This window comes from Entelurus aequoreus, linkage group LG16 (genome assembly GCF_033978785.1).
Source record: "Entelurus aequoreus isolate RoL-2023_Sb linkage group LG16, RoL_Eaeq_v1.1, whole genome shotgun sequence".
Taxonomy (NCBI): Eukaryota; Metazoa; Chordata; class Actinopteri; order Syngnathiformes; family Syngnathidae; genus Entelurus; species Entelurus aequoreus.
In genome coordinates, this window is record NC_084746.1 from 14562061 (window position 1) to 14582623 (window position 20563).

General features: G+C 40.0%; 1 protein-coding gene across 3 annotated transcripts in view; it reads right to left on the reverse strand.

Annotated features, from left to right (window-relative positions):
- mast3a (microtubule associated serine/threonine kinase 3a) overlaps positions 1-20563 on the reverse strand; it is a 142169-nt gene that overhangs the window by 82945 nt on the left and 38661 nt on the right. For all 3 annotated transcript variants that reach the window (XM_062022221.1, XM_062022220.1, XM_062022219.1), the window contains 2 exons: positions 9695-9783; positions 6128-6200 (listed from right to left, as the gene is read on the reverse strand). In XM_062022221.1, coding sequence (XP_061878205.1) covers positions 6128-6200; positions 9695-9783 — 162 coding nt within the window. The remainder of the gene's footprint in view (positions 1-6127; positions 6201-9694; positions 9784-20563) is intronic.

Below are 20563 nucleotides of genomic sequence, written 5' to 3' on the forward strand. Positions count from 1 at the left end.
TGTACACGGACGTAGGGAGAAGTACAGAGCGCCAATAAACCTTAAAGGCACTGCCTTTGCGTGTCACAATCACATAATATCTACGGCTTTTGACATACACAAGGCATACTTGGTCAACAGCCATACAGGTCACACTGAGGGTGGCCGTATAAACAACTTTAACACTGTTACAAATATGTGCCACACTGTGAACCCACACCAAACAAGAATGACAAACACATTTCGAGAGAACATCCGCACCGTAACACAACATAAACACAACATAACAAACACCCAGAACCCCTTGCAGCACTAACTCTTCCGGGACGCTACCATATACACCCCCCGCTACCCCTAACCCCCCACCCACCTCAACCCCGCCCACCTCAACCTCCTCTTTAATTTTCCTGAGGGAACTCTCCTGAAGGAATCAATAAAGTACTATCTATCTATCTATCTATCTATCTATTATAATGCTCTCTCAGGGAGAGCATGTCCCAAATTCCAAGCTGCTGTTTTGAGGCATGTTAAAAAAAATAATGCACTTTGTGACTTCAATAATAAATATGGCAGTGCCATGTTGGCATTTTTTTTGGAAAAAGTTTATTTATTTTGGAAAACCTTGTTACATTGTTTAATGCATCACAACAAAATTAGGCCTAATGTGTTAATTCCACGACTGTATATATCGGTATCGGTTGATATCGGAATCGGTAATTAAGAGTTGGACAATATCGGAATATCGGATATCGGCAAAAAAGCCATTATCGGACATCTCTAGTATGAATGGATCTACCGTATATAGTCCATTATTTACATACTATTGGCTATAATGACTTTGAAAAACAGCTCAAATATCATAAAAACGTTCTGACCTCATTGCTTTATTTTGAAAAAAACAACAACTGTGCATCTAAATAGCCTGTCAGAAGTGCGTCAGCAGCTTGTCGCGCACGTAAAAAGAATTAACACCCGGCGAAAGTAAGGAGAAAAAGTTGAAGTTAAAGGTATTTAAAGCTAATTTATGCATTTCTTGTTCAAGCCTGTGTAAACTACCCTAAATTCTTCAACATTACTACCGACAATGACGTCTAACTTTACGCCGTGTGCGTCTTCGAACCTCCGTTTGGACGTCTCTATGTGGAGTGTGCACTCGTACTCCAGTTTTCTCACACATTCCAAAAAGATGCATGTTAGCTTCAATTTAGACTGTAAATGGTCCATAGATATGAATGTACAAACCCTGTTTCCATATGAGTTGGGAAATTGTGTTAGATGTAAATACAAACGGAATACAATGATTTGCAAATCCTTTTCAACCCATATTCAATTGAATGCACTGCAAAGACAAGATATTTGATGTTCAAATTCACAAACTTTTTTTTTTTTTTTTCAAATAATAATTAACTTAGAATTTCATGGCTGCAACACGTGCCAAAGTAGTTGTGAAAGGGCATGTTCACCACTGTGTTACATGGCCTTTCCTTTTAACAACACTCAGTAAACGTTTGGGAACTGAGAAGACACATTTTTGAAGCTTCTCAGGTGGAATTCTTTCCCATTCTTGCTTGATGTACAGCTTAAGTTGTTCAACAGTCCGGGGGTCTCCGTTGTGCTATTTTAGGCTTCATAATGCGCCACACATTTTCAATGAGAGACAGGTCTGGATTACAGGCAGGCCAGTCTAGTACCTGCACTCTTTTACTATGAAGCCACGTTGATGTAACACGTGGCTTGGCATTGTCTTGCTGAAATAAGCAGGGGCGTCCATGGTAACGTTGCTTGGATGGCAACATATGTTGCTCCAAAACCTGTATGTACATTTCAGCATTAATGGCATCTTCACAGATGTGTAAGTTACCCATGTCTTGGGCACTAATACACCCCCATACCATCACAGATGCTGGCTTTTCAACTTTGCGCCTATAACAATCCGGATGGTTCTTTTCCACTTTGGTCCGGAGGACACGACGTCCACAGTTTCCAAAAACAATTTCAAATGTGGACTCGTCAGACCACAGAACACTTTTCCACTTTGTATCAGTCCATCTTAGATGAGCTCAGGCCCAGCGAAGCCGACGGCATTTCTGGGTGTTGTTGATAAACGGTTTTCGCCTTGCATATGAGAGTTTTAACTTGCACTTACAGATGTAGCGACCAACTGTAGTTACTGACAGTGGGTTTCTGAAGTGTTCCTGAGCCCATGTGGTGATATCCTTTACACACTGATGTCGCTTGTTGATGCAGTACGGCCTGAAGGATCGAAGGTCACAGGCTTAGCTGCTTACGTGCAGTGATTTCTCCAGATTCTCTGAACCCTTTGATGATATTATGGACCGTAGATGGTGAAATCCCTAAATTCCTTGCAATAGCTGGTTGAGAAAGGTTTTTCTTAAACTGTTCAACAATTTGCTCACACATTTGTTGACAAAGTGGTGACCCTCGCCCCATCCTTGTTTGTGAATGACTGAGCATTTCATGGAATCTACTTTTATACCCAATCATGGCACCCACCCGTTCCCAATTTGCCTGTTCACCGGTGGGATGTTCCAAATAAGTGTTTGATGAGCATTACTCAACTTTATCAGTATTTATTGCCACCTTTCCCAACTTCTTTGTCACGTGTTGCCGGCATCAAATTCTAAAGTTAATGATTATTTGTTTATGCGTTTGAACATCAAATATGTTGTCTTTGTAGCATATTCGACTGAATATGGGTTGAAAATGATTTGCAAATCATTGTATTCCGTTTATATTTACATCGAACGCAATTTCCCAACTCATATGGAAACGGGGTTTGTAGGTGTGAAGGATTGTTTATTTACACAATATGTGCCTGTGATTGGCCATGCTAATTTGAGTTAGCTTGTCTATGAGCTGGCGGCAATAGAGCCCAACCTTCATCTTGCATTGCTTGCTACAGTTTATTATTCCAAATTATATTATTAATCTAACGTGATTCCTACATGTATGTGCACTTCATGTATCACTCAATGTACTTTATTTAGTGTGGTTAGTTTTACAGTGACTTCATTGTGAAGAATATCAACAAAACACCTAAAGTTCTTTTTTTTTCTCAAATCTAACTCAAAGGAGTGTTTACATATTTGGCTAACTAAATTCCAACATTCAGGGGAGGACAGAATGAAGTGTAGCCTGAGTTACTTTTTACAAGAAGCAACAACGATAGAAACTGCATCAAAGAGAGCATAGTCTACCAAGTCAAATTCCTTGGATTAAAGCTGATTGTGCTTCTAATTCTGACATAAGAAAAAAAAACATGTTAATTTTAATATTATTATTTCTATTATTAATAACTAATTACACTAATATTAGTTTTTAAACATACATAAAACAGTTGTTAACCTCTTAAAGAAAATACATGCATCATTGCACATCAAAATTATTATGTGATTTCTGACTGACATAAGCCACGCCCACACTGCCACATATATAGTGACAATCTAGGGCAGACCTGGGCCAATTAAGGCCCGTTAAGTATTTCAATCTCTTTTTTTTAGATCTTTAAGATGGAAAGTGTAGCTGCCATTATGATGTGCAGTGATGTTTTCAAATGACCGTAAGTCTTGAACTATACAAAGTATTTCAATGGTTGGAATCTGCGCTTTTGTATGATATACTAGTTACTATGGTAACAGCAGCTCAGACGAGGCACCAAGCAGTGTGGGTGGGGAGCGTTTCCACAGAGGCCAGCCTGAAATGTGGGTGCCAGGGACAGACGCGGAAGGATATTTTTACAACAAAGTTCTAAAGCTTAGTGATATATCAGAGATATCAGATTGTAGGTGGGGTTTTTTTTACCCTTTGTGTTCATATTTTGCTGTTTGTTGCATTTTCGTTGCGTTTCGCTTGATTGTAAAATATGTCGATCGAGAGAGGGTATGTGACGTTCATATGTTGTCAATATTCAGTGTTTTATCGTTCATAATTAATATTGTAAATCACGATATCAGTTAATATTGTAAATCACACATTCTTTATTTTCATGTACATTCTGGGTGTCTCATCCAGTAAAAAATGAGACACTACGTTCTAAAGCTTAGTGATGTATCAGATCGTACGTGGGTTGGTTTTTTTTACCCTTCACTTTCATATTTTGCTGTGTTTGTTGCATTTTTGTTGCATTTTGCTTGATTGTAAAATATGTTGATCGTGAGTAGGTGTGACGTTCACAGGTTGTCAATATTCAGTGTTTTATCGTTCATAGTTAATATGGTAAATCCCACATTCTTAATTTTCATGTGGGGTGTCTCATTCAGTAAAAAAATCTAAAATTCCATTCCATTTTTTAAGGCGGTCTGTCATGACGTTTTTAAGCTTTCAATCAGGCATTATTGCGAGGTTTTGTTTTGGTGTTCCTAAAAATAGATATACCGGCCCCCAGACACATTTTTTTCCTCTAAATTTGGCCCCCCGAGTGAAAATAATTGCCCAGGCCTGATCTAGGGGAAACTCTGAGGTCTACTCCAGTGTTTTTCAACCACTGTGCCGCGGCACACTAGTGTGCCGTGAGATGCAGTCTGGTGTGCCGTGGGAGATTATCAAATTTCACCTATTTGGGTTAAAAATATTTTTTGCAAACCAGTAATTATAGTCTGCAAATAATGCGTTGTTGTTGAGTGTCGGTGCTGTCTAGAGCTCGGCAGAGTAACCGTGTAATACTCTTCCATATCAGTAGGTGGCAGCCGGTAGCTAATTGCTTTGTAGATGTCGGAAACAGTGGGAGGCAGTGTGCAGGTAAAAAGGTATCTAATGCTTAAACCAAAAATATCTATCTATCTATCTATCTAAACAAAATGTGAGTGCCCCTGAGAAAAGGCATTGAAGCTTAGGGAAGGCTATGCAGAACAAAACAAACTGAACTGGCTACAAAGTAAACAAAAACAGAATGCTGGACGACAGCAAAGACTTACTGTGGAGCAAAGACGGCGTCCACAATGTACATCCGAACATGACATGACAATCAACAATGTCCCCACAAAGAAGGATAAAAACAACTGAAATATTCTTGATTGCTAAAACAAAGTAGATGCGGGAAATATCGCTCAAAGGAAGACATGAAACTGCTACAGGAAAATACCAAAAAAAGAGAAAAAGCCACCAAAATAAGAACGCAAGACAAGAACTAAAACACTACACACAGGAAAACAGCAAAAAACTCCAAATAAGTCAGGAGGTGATGTGACAGGTGGTGACAGTACACCTACTTTGAGACAAGAGCTATAGTGATGCATGCTTGGTTCTGGTTTAAAGTCATATCCAACAATTGCGACAACGACTTTTTACTGTCAACTGAGTTTAGTTTTTTAATAATTTCTGCTGCTGGTGTGCCTCCGGATTTTATCAACGCAAAAAATGTGCCTTGGCTCAAAAAAGGTTGAAAAACACTGGTCTACTCAATTTTAGAGGTGGGGAATGTTTGGGCACTTCACAATTTAATTACGATTTTAGGTGCTACGATTCGATGATACATTTTTACTAACAGATACGTAAAAACTGTAGCTCTCTATTTGACAAAAATGCATCCTTGTTGTAATGTTTGTGCCTTCTAAAATCACAGAATGCCCGAACACTTTGCACCCAGGCGCCGTAATCTTGCAGCTCAAATCTTATCTACAGTACTATCTGCCCATTCATATTTATGGCTGACAGTGTTGTCGGACTGCGTGGATATTATTCTCTCTCCTTAATCCACTTGTTAATTGCTTTTTCTTAGCTGGTTACTCTCTGCTGTAACACAGTTCCTGTTAGACTTCTGTTAAAATTTTCAAAGCATTTATTATTTTCTTCCTTTACCACTTCACATTCAAGCCATCTTAATGCCACAGCTCGCATATCTTGTCCTCTCCTCTTGCTTCCATTTGTGTCTGCCCCAGATCTGCAGAGATAGGCTCCGGCACCCCCCGCGACCCCAAAAAGGGACAAGCGGTAGAAAATGGATGGCTGGATGGATGTATGACATTATTTATCATACATAAATAATCAGTTTTTTGGACATTTGTACATTGGTTCAGAATAGTCTACGTTTCAATCGCGATTCATCAAAGAATCAATCATTTTTACCACCTCTAGTGAATGTACAGTTAAAGCATAAGAGAAAACCAGAAAGACAGATGTGATTTCTTACCTGCGAGCGAATTGGAAGTTGGCAGAGCTGCTGGCAGAGACATTTCTGGGGCTTTCTGAAGGGCTGCTGCCAGCTGAAGAAACACAACAACATCCACCATGTTACTAGGAACACTGAATAGTTCAGTAATGGTTTCACCATGTCAGTAATGGTTATACCATAAACCGACAGTAAAAAGAACTGTGGTAAGCTAATGATGCTTTTAAAAATTGTTCATTTCCACAGTAACAAGAATCCATTTATTATGATTATTGCAATTGCAGTTTACAGTTGTTAAAAACTGTATTTATAGACTTTATAACAACAACAACAACAACAACAACAACAACACTCGTTTAGAGATTGATAAAGGTGACCAATGACGATGTTGGTCTTTTTTGACATTTAAATGTTGTTACAATGTTGGATACTCACGGTAACAATGCAAATACATCAAATCACAAGGCACTTTTGGGTGCCTCGACTCGTGGGGTTTTCATTCTGGGTATGTTGTGACGTCACAGCAAAGTGGATGTACTTATATGGACATGGGGGAGGAGCTCTGTATGAGACCAGCAGAGTTTGAGGAAAACACTAGTAAAGCTATAATATAAAGTATTATTTCTATCTAAATTTGACGTGCGCAAAATAACATTCAATGACTCAAATGCTGCAAAAAGCAGCACTTTTGTATGCAGCTCGTGTATCAGTCAGAGAATTTGCAGGTGTACCTAATGCTATGACCGGGAGAATCTATATACAATATTTTTCGGACTATAAGGCGCACTTAAAATCCTTTCATTTTCTCAAAATTGGACAGTGCGCCTTATTACCCGGTGCACCTAATGTACGGAATAATTTTGGTTGTGCTTACCGACCTCGAAGCTATTTTATTTGGTACATGGTGAAATGATAAGTGTGACCAGTAGATGGCAGTCACACATAAGAGAGACGTGTAGACTGCAATATGACTAAAGTAAACAACACCAACATGTTATATGTTCAATTGAAAATATAGAACATTACACACGGCGCTCAAAAATCTATCAAAATGTTTTAGTAGGACTTTGGTAAGCTATGAAGCCGCACCGCTTGATAGATTGTACTGTGCTTCAACATAGGGGTATTATTATGGTGTGTGTATAAGATGAGACATTATCTGGCGTTTTCTTTCGCAATATTATGCAAAAGCAACTTTTCTTACCTTCTAGTACCTGCTGACCTGTATTTGGGATCTGCATAAGTCCTGAAAATTCGCGGAAGTCCACCTTTGTAGTCGGTGCTGACATTATTTCATCTTCCCCTGTTGCCATTTCTAATACAAAGTAGTTTAAAGTTCTTACTTATAACTGTCAGTAAACTCACCATGAAAGCACTAAAACATACCGGTGTAGTGAGTTTACATTATTCACCCAAGGAACTTTAGTTATTAGAGAGTTCCGGTCGGACGGTTTTTCACGGGACACATTTTCGGCGTTGTTGCATTATTGAGCCACGGATGACGAGATGCTACTCCGTTATTGATTGAAGTAAAGTCTAAATGTCATTAAAACAGTTAGCTCCATCTTTTGACACTTCTTCCACTCCCGTCCTTGCACGCTACACCGCTACAACAAAGATGACGGGGAGAAGACGCTGTCGAAGGTGAGCCACGTAAATAAGACCGTCCACAAAACGGCGCATCCTGAAGCGACTGTCAGAAAGCGGCTTGAACATGATATGTAAAACATCATCTATGCAACATTTTGACCAAAGAACCACCGTTACATGTTATGTAGACCACAAGGAAGTCTTTTACATTTAGACCTCTTTAATGTGCCTTGTTATCCGGTGCGCCTTTTGTATGAAAATAGACCTGAATAGACCCGCTCATCGGCAGCGTGCCTTATAATCTGGTGCGCCCTATGTTCCGGAAAATACGGCATTTCTATCTAAATTTGACAACATGTGCAAAATAACTTTCAGTGACTTAAATGCTGCAAAAAGCAGCGCTTTTGTATGCAGCTCTTGTATCAGTCAGAGAGTTTGCAGGTGTACATATTGTTATGACCGGGTGAATCTATATATGTTGTTTGAGAAGTTTATTTTCGACCGTGTCTGGAAAATAAATAGTGGTGACATTTGTCTTCAAGTTACATATTTAACAGTACATTTTCAAAAGATCAATTAATATACTTTTGCAGAGGGTTGGGCGTGGTTTAATTTGCAATCTGGGAACGCCTCCACAAACAAACATCTTGCAGACGTACGCAAACATGTGACTGGACAAAAAAACTACACAAAAGCATATCCAATACATATTATCTAGATCAGTGTTTTTCAACCTTTTTTGAGCCGAGGCACATTTTTTGCGTTTAAAAAATCCGGAGGCACACCACCAGCAGAAATCAATAAAAAAATAAACTCAGTTGTCAGTAAAAAGTCATTGTCGCAATTGTTGGATATGACTTTAAAGCATAACCAAGCATGCATCACTATAGCTCTTGTCTCAAAGTAGGTGTACTGTCACCACCTGTCACATCACACCCTGACTTATTTGGAGTTTTTTGCTGTTTTCCTGTGAGTAGTGTTTTAGTTCTTGACCTGCGCTCCTATTTTGGTGGCTTTTTCTCTTTTTTTGGTATTTTCCTGTAGCAGTTTCATGTCTTCCTTTGAGCGACATTTCCCGCATGTACTTTGTTTTAGCAATCAAGAATATTTCAGTTGTTTTTATCCTTCTTTGTGGGGACATTGTTGATTGCCATGTCATGTTCGGATGTACATTGTGGACGCCGTCTTTGCTCCACAGTAAGTCTTTGCTGTCGTCCAGCATTCTGTTTTTGTTTACTTTGTAGCCAGTTCAGTTTTAGTTTTATTCTGCATAGCCTCCCTTAAGCTTCAATGCCTTTACTTAGGGGCACTCACCTTTTGTTTATTTTTGGTTTAACCACCTTTTTACCTGCACACTGCCTCCCGCTGTTTCCGACATCTACAAAGCAATTAGCTACCAGCTGCCACCTACTGATATGGAAGAGTATTACACTGTTACTCTGCCGAGCTCTAGACAGCACCGACACTCAACAACAACACTTTATTTGCAGACTATAATTACTGGTTTGCAAAAAAATGTTTTACCCAAATAGGTGAAATTTGATAATCTCCCACGGCACACTAGTGGTTGAAAAACACTGATCTAGACCACAAAGAAGTGTTTTGAATGTAAAATAAAATCATCATAAGTTCCCTTTGAACTAACACATGCTATTTTAAAACAGCTTTTGTTTTGGATCCCTTAGATTGGGCTCAATCAAGTGGTATTTAGCCAGCAAGCTAGAACATTTCCAAACACTGACACCAAGGAGGATCCAACATGGAATTATTCATGCATCCTAGTGTGATCACATTGGGAGGAAATAAAACGCAATAAGACCAGAGGGAAATGCGAACAATCTTGTGACATTCGGCATCAAAACAAGCTTCTAATCCTGACAGAGTCGACCGCCCCTTTCGTCAACGTGTCCACAGCACATCTAATGAGCCTGTGCCAAGCAATAATCGCACACAGATCTCAGCTGACACGCCAGGGTGAGCACAAAAACACACGAGTACCTGTGGCAAGTGGGAGAGGCGAAAGCGGTCGTGAGAGCGTGGGCGAAGGGGTCCCGACCGCCAAACTCCTCCTCTTGTTGTTGCGGGCACTGTGAGAGGAGGAAAACAAAGTTTAGAGCAAAAACGTATGCAATGTGCTTGCTTGCATTCTTCCATATACAGTCATGGTCAAAGGTTTACATACACTTGTAAAGAACATAATGTCATGGCTGTCTTGAGTTTCCAATAAATTCTACAACTCTTATTTTTTTGCGATAGAGTGATTGGAGCACATACTTGTCACCACAGAACTTTCCTCCAAAAGGTCTTATATTTGTCTATGTTATGTGAGATGAAACAAAAATGTAGCTGTTTGGCCACAATACCCAGCAACATGTTTGGAGGAGAAAAGGTGAGGCCTTTAATTCTAGGAACACCATTCCCACCGTCAAGCATGGTGGTGGTAGTATTATGCTCTGGGCCTGTTTTGCTGCCAATGGAACTGGTGCTTTAAATGGGACAATGAAAAATGAGGATTACCTCCAAATTCTTCAGGTCTTGGGCGCAGCTGGGTGATCCAACAGGACAATGACCTCAAACTAGAGATGTCCGATAATGGCTTTTTTGCCGATATCCGATATTCCGATATTGTCCAACTCTTAATTACCGATTCCGATATCAACCGATACTGTGGAATTAACACATTATTATGCCAAATGTTGTTGTGATGCCCCGCTGGATGCATTAAACAATGTAACAAGGTTTTCCAAAAGAATTTAACTCAAGTTATGGAAAAAAATGCCAACATGGCACTGCCATATTTATTATTGAAGTCACAAAGTGCATTATTTTTTAAAACATGCCTCAAAACAGCAGCTTGGAATTTGGGACATGCTCTGAGAGAGCATGAGGAGGTTGAGGGTGGGGGGGGGGGGTTAGGTGGGTGGGTGGAGGATAGCGGGGGGTGTAAATTGTAGCGTCCCGGAAGAGTTAGTGCTGCAAGGGGTTCTGGGTATTTAAACTGTTATGTTTGTGTTGTGTTACGGTGCGGATGTTCTCCCGAAATGTGTTTGTCATTCTTGTTTGGTGTGGGTTCACAGTGTGGCGCATATTTGTAACAGTGTTAAAGTTGTTTATACGGCCACCCTTAGTGTGACCTGTATGGCTGTTGACCAAGTATGCCTTGCATTCACTTGTGTGTGTGAAAAGCCGTGGATATTATGTGATTGGGCCGGCATGCAAAGGCAGTGCCTTTAAGGTTTATTGGCGCTCTGTACTTCTCCCTACGTCCGTGTACACAGCGGCGTTTTAAAAAGTCATACATTTTACTTTTTGAAACCGAAACCGATCATTTCCAATATCACATTTTAAAGCATTTATCGGCCGATAATATCTGCAGTCCGATATTATCGGACATCTCTCGCCCAAACACACGTCAAAAGTGGTAAAGGAATGGCTAAATCAGGCTAGAATCAAGGTTTTAGAATGGCCTTCCCAAAGTCCTGACTTAAACGTGTGGACAATGCTGAAGAAACAAGTCCATGTCAGAAAACCAACACATTTAGCTGAAATGCACCAATTTTGTCAAGAGGAGTGGTCAAAAATTCAACCAGAAGCTTGTGGATGGCTACCAAAAGCGCCTTATTGCAGTGAAACTTGCCAAGGGACATGTAAGCAAATATTAACATTGCTGTATGTATACTTTTGAGCCAGCACATTTGCTCACATTTTCAGTAGACCCATAATATGTTCATAAAAGAACCAAACTTCATGAATGTTTTTTGTGACCAACAAGTATGTGCAAGTATCACTCTATCACAAAAAAATAAGAGTTGTAGAAATGATCGGAAACTCAAGACAGCCATGACATTATGTTCTTTACAAATGTACGTAAAATTTTGACCCCGACTGTTTTGCGTAGGTGCAATCTATGCAAATGAACACGTCCACGGTGCGTTCACCTTGGCTGACTGGTATATCAAGTACATCATGAGAAAATATGACCTAACTATTATTAATGATCGCATTCAATTCAAGATTCACATGATTCTATTTAATGAACGTCTCAATGAACGGCTGAAGGAGGAGGAATAAACCTGGTGACTACCATGACATAACCAATGCAGATCAATCTCCATGGATGGGCCCTATGAAACACTGTGAGCTCATCTGTGCTATCTTTGGATTCTAGTCAAAAAGTTACATTTTTATCTAAAAAAAAAGTAAAATCCCCTCATATTCTTTACTTGCGCAATATATATATTTATATATAACGCTTTATTCACTTACTTCATAACTAACAACAGTTGAGCACATCAGGCAGTATATTATCCATCCCAGGACAATGACAAATAATGGAATTTTAATTAACCCGTTCCAGTGACAAATTATTAGCCTGATTACACTATTATTGTACATGTTTTGAAGATTTATGTCGCAGATGCATTTAATTCTTAACACTAGCGCCAAAGGATGTTTTACCCATTAGTGTTGCATTAAACAATAATGTTTGCTTTATGGTTGTACGGTATACCGGTACAAGTATAGTACCGCTGTACTAATGAATCAAAAACAGTACTATACACTGTTTGAAAAGTACCGGGTCGCCATATTTTTTTTGCATCGTCATCACGTCATGACATTGCTGGTTTTACGAGCAGATGAGCATGTTCGGCAGCGCACAATCACAGAGTACTTAAAAACAGACACGGTGTGTAGACAGAAAAGGGAGAATGGAAGCATTTTGGCTTAAAAAGTAAAGATAAAGGTGAAGTTATAACACTGAAATGCCGACAGGAAGAGGTGCTTTAAAACATGGCTAGCTAGTGTCCATCCACAATCGGCAGTGTTTTAGCTACTTCTAAATCACTAATCTTCGCCTCCATGGCAACAAATGAAGTGAGTTTTTTACAAGTATCATCCCTGCAGGACGAGGAATTGCTAAAAATGCTTCACTACACACCGTAGGAGGATACGATAGCTCACCGGCGTCACAATGTAAACAAATGCCATGGGTGGATCTACACCTGACATCCACTGTAATGATACCAAGTACAAGAACGTATCTAGTTGATACTACTATGATTACATCAATATATTTCATCGTCACAAATTTATTTTTTTAATTCATAGTATATTCATAAAGTCAGGAGATGCGTCCCTGGGCACATGAGAACTTAAATTATGACCAATGTATGATCCTGTAACTACTTGGTATCGGATCGATGTCTAAATTTGTGGTATCATCCAAAAATAATGTAAAGTATCCAAACAACAGAAGAATAAGTGATTATTACATTTCAACAGAAGTGTAGATAGAACATGTTAAAACAGAAAATAAGCAGATATTAACAATAAATTAACAAGTACTGAATATTAATAATCAGTTTTTACAGCCTGTCCCTCATAATATTGACAAAATAATAGGGAGATAAATGACACAATATGTTACTGCATATGTCAGCAGACTAATTAGGAGCCTTTGTTTGCTTACTTACTAATAAAAGACAACTTGTCTAGTATGTTCACTATTTTATTTAAAAAGTTAAAGTACCCCTTATTGTCACACACACACTAGGTGTGGTGAAATTACCCTCTGCATTTTACCCATCCCCTGGGAGGTGAGGGGAGCAGTGAGCAGCAGCGATGGCCGCGCTCGGGAATCATTTTGGTGATTTAACCCCCAATTCCAACCCTTGATGCTGAGTGCCCAGCAGGGAGGTAATGGGCCCCATTTTTATAGTCTTTAATATGACAAGGATGAAGTTGTTAGTCGATTGCAATAAGGAACACATGTTTAATGTACCCTAAGATTTTTTGTTAAAATAAAGCCTATAATGCCATTTTTTGTGGTCCCCTTTATTTAGAAAAGTGTTGAAAAGTATCGAAATACACTACCGTTCAAAAGTTTGGGGTCACCCAAACAATTTTGTGGAATAGCCTTCATTTCTAAGAACAAGAATAGACTGTCGAGTTTCAGATGAAAGTTCTCTTTTTCTGGCCATTTTGAGCGTTTAATTGACCCCACAAATGTGATGCTCCAGAAACTCAATCTGCTCAAAGGAAGGTCAGTTTTGTAGCCTCTGTAACGAGCTAAACTGTTTTCAGATGTGTGAACATGATTGCACAAGGGTTTTCTAATCATCATTTAGCCTTCTGAGCCAATGAGCAAACACATTGTACCATTAGAACACTGGAGTGATAGTTGCTGGAAATGGGCCTCTATACACCTATGTAGATATTGCACCAAAAACCAGACATTTGCAGCTAGAATAGTCATTTACCACATTAACAATGTATAGAGTGTATTTCTTTAAAGTCATTGAAAAGTACAGTGCTTTTCCTTCAAAAATAAGGACATTTCAATGTGACCCCAAACTTTTGAACGGTAGTGTACATTTTCGTACCGGTACCAAAATATTAATAATAATAATAATAATACATTTTATTTGGTATAGCGCTTTTCAGTGTACTCAAACACGCTTTACAGGATAAAAAATTAAATATAAACAGTTCAAAGTAATAATACATAATACTGGAAATATAAAAGCAATACATAGTAAAATACATAATAACACTGGACATTACAAGAGGGGACATTGCAAGACACAGAACACTAATTACAAGTTAAAAGCAAAATATTGGTATCGAGACAACTCTAGTTCGCTCCACGGTCTGGACTTCACCATCTCTTCTGCGTCAACCACTTGACGAGGTTCACTAATCTCCGCGTTTACGGACAGTCAACTTCTTTGTGTTGCATAATTGCATTATCTCAGGCTAACGTGGCACTGGAAATACTTGCAAAGACTGGACTCAATTTGGGCGAGATGGATTTCAGTAAAATCTCATTGCTATTCTTCTCTGTGCACGTTCTTTACGCAACAAATCCAAGAAGCTAAATATGCTCAACTCTGATGCGGCACGGTTTGGTGACGGTGCTCTTAAAGCATATTTTGCCTCAGTAATTTTGGTTTAACCCTTAACCCGCACATTTTTCTTTCAATCACCCACGATAGTGTAATCCCAACAGCTTTTTCATCCTAGATATATTGATGGCACCCCCACGTACCTTTCTGACTCTGACCTAAAATAATTAAGGGTGATGAGGACATCAATAGCTTCCGACATTTCTGGGTCATCACGGAGGCAGAGTCACTTACTTACAGCCCAAGTACATGTTGATGCCCCACAACACAAAAAGACTGAAACAGACAAGAGCTGATACATGGTTGATTTTGAAACATCTGCAAAGCACAAACCCTTGTGTAGAAACTAGGGGTGTAACGGTACACAAAAATTTCGGTTCGGTACGTACCTCGGTTTATAGGTCACGGTTCGGTTCATTTTCGGTACAGTAACAAAACAACAAAATATACATTTTTTGGTTATTTATTTACAAAATTTGTAAACAATGGCTTTATCCTTTTAACATTGGGAACACTATAATAATTCTGCCCACGTTAATCCACATTAAACTGCCTCAAGTTGTTGCTCAGATGAAATAAAATGACAAAACTTTTCTTCTACATATAAAAAGTGCAACATTAAACAGTTTCAAGTTAACTCATCATCCTTAATTTATTACAGCATTTGGGAAGCCAGTAGTTGATTTTTATTATGCAAATGTTATATTTTATCAACATGTGATAGCAGGGACCCTGCCATTCAAAACTAGGCTGCTCCGTTACTAATGATTAATGTAACTATAGCTGAAAAAATAGTACAACAGCAATAGGAGAGACTATTGATCCCTGAACACCATGGAGTTCATGTAGGCTTAATGATGCAGTTACATTATTATATCAACTATCAGCATACTTTCCAACCTTGAGACCTCCAATATCGGGAGGTGGGGGGTAGGGGGTGGGGGGGTGGTTGGGGGCGTGGTTATTTACAGCTAGAATTCACCAAATCGAGTATGTCATATATATATATATATATATATATATATATATATATATATATATATATATATATATATATATATATATATATATATATATATATATATATATATATATGTGTATGAAATACTTGACTTTCAGTGAATTCTAGCTATATATATATATATATATATATTTATTTTATTTACATAGAAAAAATATATATATACTTGAATTTCAGTGTTCCGGTGGCTATCCATTAGATGGCAGTATTGTCCTGTTTAACTTCTCCGTTCATTGGGCAGGCAAGCTGTTTATATTGTGGGAAAGCGGACGTGAGAACAGGCTGTCCCCACTCAGTCTCAGGTCCGCATTGAGCTGGAGGGGGCGTGGCCTCCAGCTACGCTGAATACCGGGAGTTTGTCGGGAGAAAATCTCTGCCGGGAGGTTGTCGGGAGAGGCGCTGAATACCGGGATTCTCCCGCTAAAAACAGGAGGGTTGGCAAGTATGACTATCAGAGACAGAAACTCTTCATTTAACATAATGTCCTTTTTTGCTGCTTCAACACAGCTCAATCAACACAGAAAAAGGTAATGTGAAATAACAGACGGACAGGGCTTTGCTGTCCATAACACACACACACACACACACACACACACACACACACACACACACACACACACACACACACACACACACACACACACACACACACACACACACACACACACACACACACACACACACACACACACACACACACACACAGCAAAATGAGCTAACGTTACGCTAAAAGCTAATTAGCCTTCACCTCAAGCCAGGACTGCGAGCGAGCTGAGCTGCCGTTTAGGTTTCTGGAACGTCAACGGGCTCATAGTGATGTTACTAGTAGTTGACTGGGAGGTGTTTATTATAATTTGGGGAGAGTCCGCTGCCTTATGCTCACCTGCTAAACACCTACCTGCTCGACGCTGGAGAACTGATTCCAGGCGCTCTGAATACGCAATGCTGATTGGTTGTTACCGCTCTGAATACGCACTGCTGATTGGCTGTTACCGCTCCGTGTGTAACCAATCAGATGGTTGTGTGGGTGGGACAATGCTGGGAGCTGTGTAGAGTACTGACAGAGACAGAGGCAGAACGCGAAGCAGCTTGTTAAGACTTTAGCTTTTGGCTACTTAATATGTTCGTGTGGAAACTCGTTCGGTACACCTCCGAACCGAACCGAAACCACCGTACCAAAACGGTTAAATACAAATACACGTCCCGTTACACCCCTAGTAGAAACCTCTTCATTCTCAGGATGTGCAAAAAGATCAAAGACCAACAACGATGTGAAAGAGTCACTGTGATGCAGTGAATAAAACTACAGTAGAAGCTTGTTGTGACATTGCAAGCATCTCTATAGCATAATGACTATACCATCTCAATGTCACGCATGTCTTCTGACGGTGAGGCAATGCCCACAATTACTGAGCTCTATTGAAAGGCGCAGTAAGTAATAAGTGGGTAGGCATGACTGATGCATGAGCCCGGTTAATAAAAGAAGCGTTTTAAACTGTACCACTGGTGGTGTTAACGCACTTTTTGTGTCTTTTCACGCATTGAAATCAGAAAGGACGCTCATTTCCGGAAGTCCGCACGTTTTTACCGACTGCCGCGTGTTATTGTTTTCGTCATGGCGAGCAATAAACCCAAGAAGTGAAGCTTCAATGAAAAGTGGCTTCAGGAGCCACTTTTCAGCAAATGGCTCACTTATGAAGGTGGAGAGATGTTTTGCATGCCATGTAAACGGGCTAAGAAAAAGAACACCTTGCACTAATTTTCAAAGATCCAGGCACCAAGAAACATCACGTTACACCTTTCCCAGACTGTGGTCAAGGAGCGCGGGGGAGACGTTCCCTCCTCCAGGGCCGATGTACAATCGTGGTCAAAAGTTGACATACACTTGTAAAGAACACAATGTCATGGCTGTCTTGAGTTTCCAATAATTTCTACAACTCTTATTTTTTTGTGATTGGAGCACATACTTGTTAGTTACAAAAAACATTCATGAAGTTTGGTTCTTTTATGGATTAATTATGGGTCTACTGAAAATGTGAGCAAATCTGCTGGGTCAAAAGTATACATACAGCAATGTAATATTTGGTTACATGTCCCTTGGCAAGTTTCACTGCAATAAGGCGCTTTTGGTAGCCATCCACAAGCTTCTGCTTGAATTTTTGACCACTCCTCTTGACAAAATTGGTGCAGTTCAGCTAAATGTGTTGGTTTTCTGACATGGACTTGTTTCTTCAGCATTGTCCACACGTTTAAGTCAGGACTTTGGGAATACCATTCTAAAACCTTAATTCTAGCCTGATTGCGCCATTCCTTTACCACTTTTGACGTGTGTTTGGGGTCATTGTCCTGTTGGAACACTCAACTGCGTCCAAGACCCAAACTCCGGGCTGATGATTTTAGTTTGTCCTGAAGAATTTGGAGGTAATCCTCCTTTTTCATTGTCCCATTTACTCTCTGTAAAGCACCAGTTCCATTGGCAGCAAAACAGGCCCGGAGCATAATAACTACCACCACCATGCTTGACGGTAGGCATGGTGTTCCTGGGATTAAAGGCCTCACCTTTTCTCCACCAAACATATTGCTGGATATTGTGGCCAAACAGGGACATGTAAGCAAATATTAACATTGCTTTATGTATACTTTTGACCCAGCAGATTTGCTCACATTTTCAGTAGACCCATAATAAATTCATAAAAGAACTAAACTTCATGAATGTTTTTTTGTGACCAAGTATGTGCTCCAATCACTCTATCACAAAAAAATAAGAGTTGTAGAAATTATTGGAAACTCAAGGAGTCCGGCGGGCCAGATTGAAAAGCTTAACGGGCCGCATGAATTGATTAACGTGGACCCCGGCTTAAACAAGTTGAAAAACTTATTCGGGTGTTGCCATTTAGTGGTCAATTGTAAGGAATATGTACTGTACTGTGCAATCTACTAATAAAAGTTTCAATCAATCAATCAAAAGCATGCGGCCCTTAATTTGCCCAGGTCTGAGTTAAGGTATGTTAGTTCTTTTAATGGTTAGTCTTTTATTTGCTACAAAGTGTTTCATGTTAGTATTCAACAAATTATTATTGTCGAACTAACGCAATACACAAAAAAAACCTGGAAAAACATGCTTTCTTTGTAGTGGCTTTTAAAGCCTAAATTTGCGTTCAAACTGGTAGTTCAGTACTGTACTCTGGTTATATTTTTTAAATATAACACTTAAAGTTAAAGTGCCAATGATTGTCACACACTCACACTAGGTGTGGCGAAATTATTCTCTGCATTTGACCCATCACCCTTGATCACCCCCTGGGAGGTGAGGGGAGCAGTGGGCTGCAGCGGTGACCGCACCCGGGAATCATTTTTGGTGATTTAACCCCCAATTCCAACCCTTGATGCTGAGTGCCAAGCAGGGATGTAATGAGTCCCATTTTTATAGTCTTTGGTATGACTCGGCCGGGGTTTGAACTCACAACCTACCTATCTCAGGGCGGACACTCTAACCACTAGGCCACTTGCGGGTTAGGTGAGGTCTGGTGTGCGTTCACCTTTGTATTTTTGTCCACATAACTAACAATGCTCACAACTAAACATGTGCATAAAGCCGTGCTTGATTGGATGGCGCATGTGACATGTACGTTGTCTGACAACCTCACACGTCTACAACAACACGTCTACCGGGGGACTTTGTATGCCAGATCTTTGTACAAGCTGAGATGTAACACAGGGCTATTAATTATTTATATAAAAAACATCAAAAAAGTTCTAGGCTTACATTTCATTCTTTTGGTTGCTTTGCATCGCCTGGTTACGCTCGCATTTGGTGACATCACATCCGATGTTTTGGTCACCTGCCTCATTCAGGACTACAGTCCACTGTCAAGCAGACCCTGGATGGTTCTGTCCTTTTTTTTCTGGACTGCGTTCACAAATGACCAAACAAACCTTACCAGCAGAGTAAAAGGACTCTAGTCCGTTTTACCAGCCAAAAATGACAAGTGTGAATACACCCTAACAGCATTAAACACCAACTAACCCACTCCAGGGCTATTCAATTGACGACACAGGGTCTAATCCGGCCCAAGAATGACACCAAACCGGGCCCCGGGTTCAGTTCAAAGCCTGGAGGCGACATTAACATTTTTGCAGCAAATTCCTAAAACACTACGGAGCTCCTGCTTTATAACAACTGCTGGTGTGTAGGGTTGGGTATCGATTATCGAGTATCGATTGGAACCGGGACTAACTTTCCGATTCTCCAGGAATCGTTCAAAAGTTTAAATTTTGATTCTTAGTTTCGATACCCAGTCCGCCGACCGGAAAAAAATATGTCCGCCGAACCGGAAGAAGAAGCCGCTGAACATCAACGAAGAAGCGCCCACCGCCGGAAGTGTTAGCATAGCCGAGCGAGTCAGTCAAGCTCAAGCATGGATAGCGGGCGTCGGCGGTCGAAAGTGTGGCTTTACTTTACAAAAAAAAAATTAAATAACCGCGAAATAACAGAGCTCCATGTCCATCAAGAAACGAGTGGAGAGAGAGCTGCAGATGTACCAGGACGTTCCACCGATACTTATGTCTTACGACCCTGCTGCATGGTGGTGGTCCGGTGGAACCAACAAAAGACTTATCCTTTGCTGTCAGATCTCGCTTTCTCCTATTTATGCGTTCAAGCTTCTTCCACACCCAGCGAACGTGTATTTTCCACAGCAGGAGACACTACCTGTCCAGAACGCTCACGCATCCTGCCTGAGAAGGCGGATATGGTAATTTTCCTAAACAAGAACTGTCTCTGATTTTATACTGTACCTGCTGCTAATCTGGACTGGGTTTTGCAAGTTGTTTCTTATTGTTTATTTGCTTTTCTGCACCAGGTTAGCCCATCAGTGGGAGCACGGTAACATTTTTAAGTACCTGCAGCATCATACACTTGTGTGTGTAAATGTGTTTTCA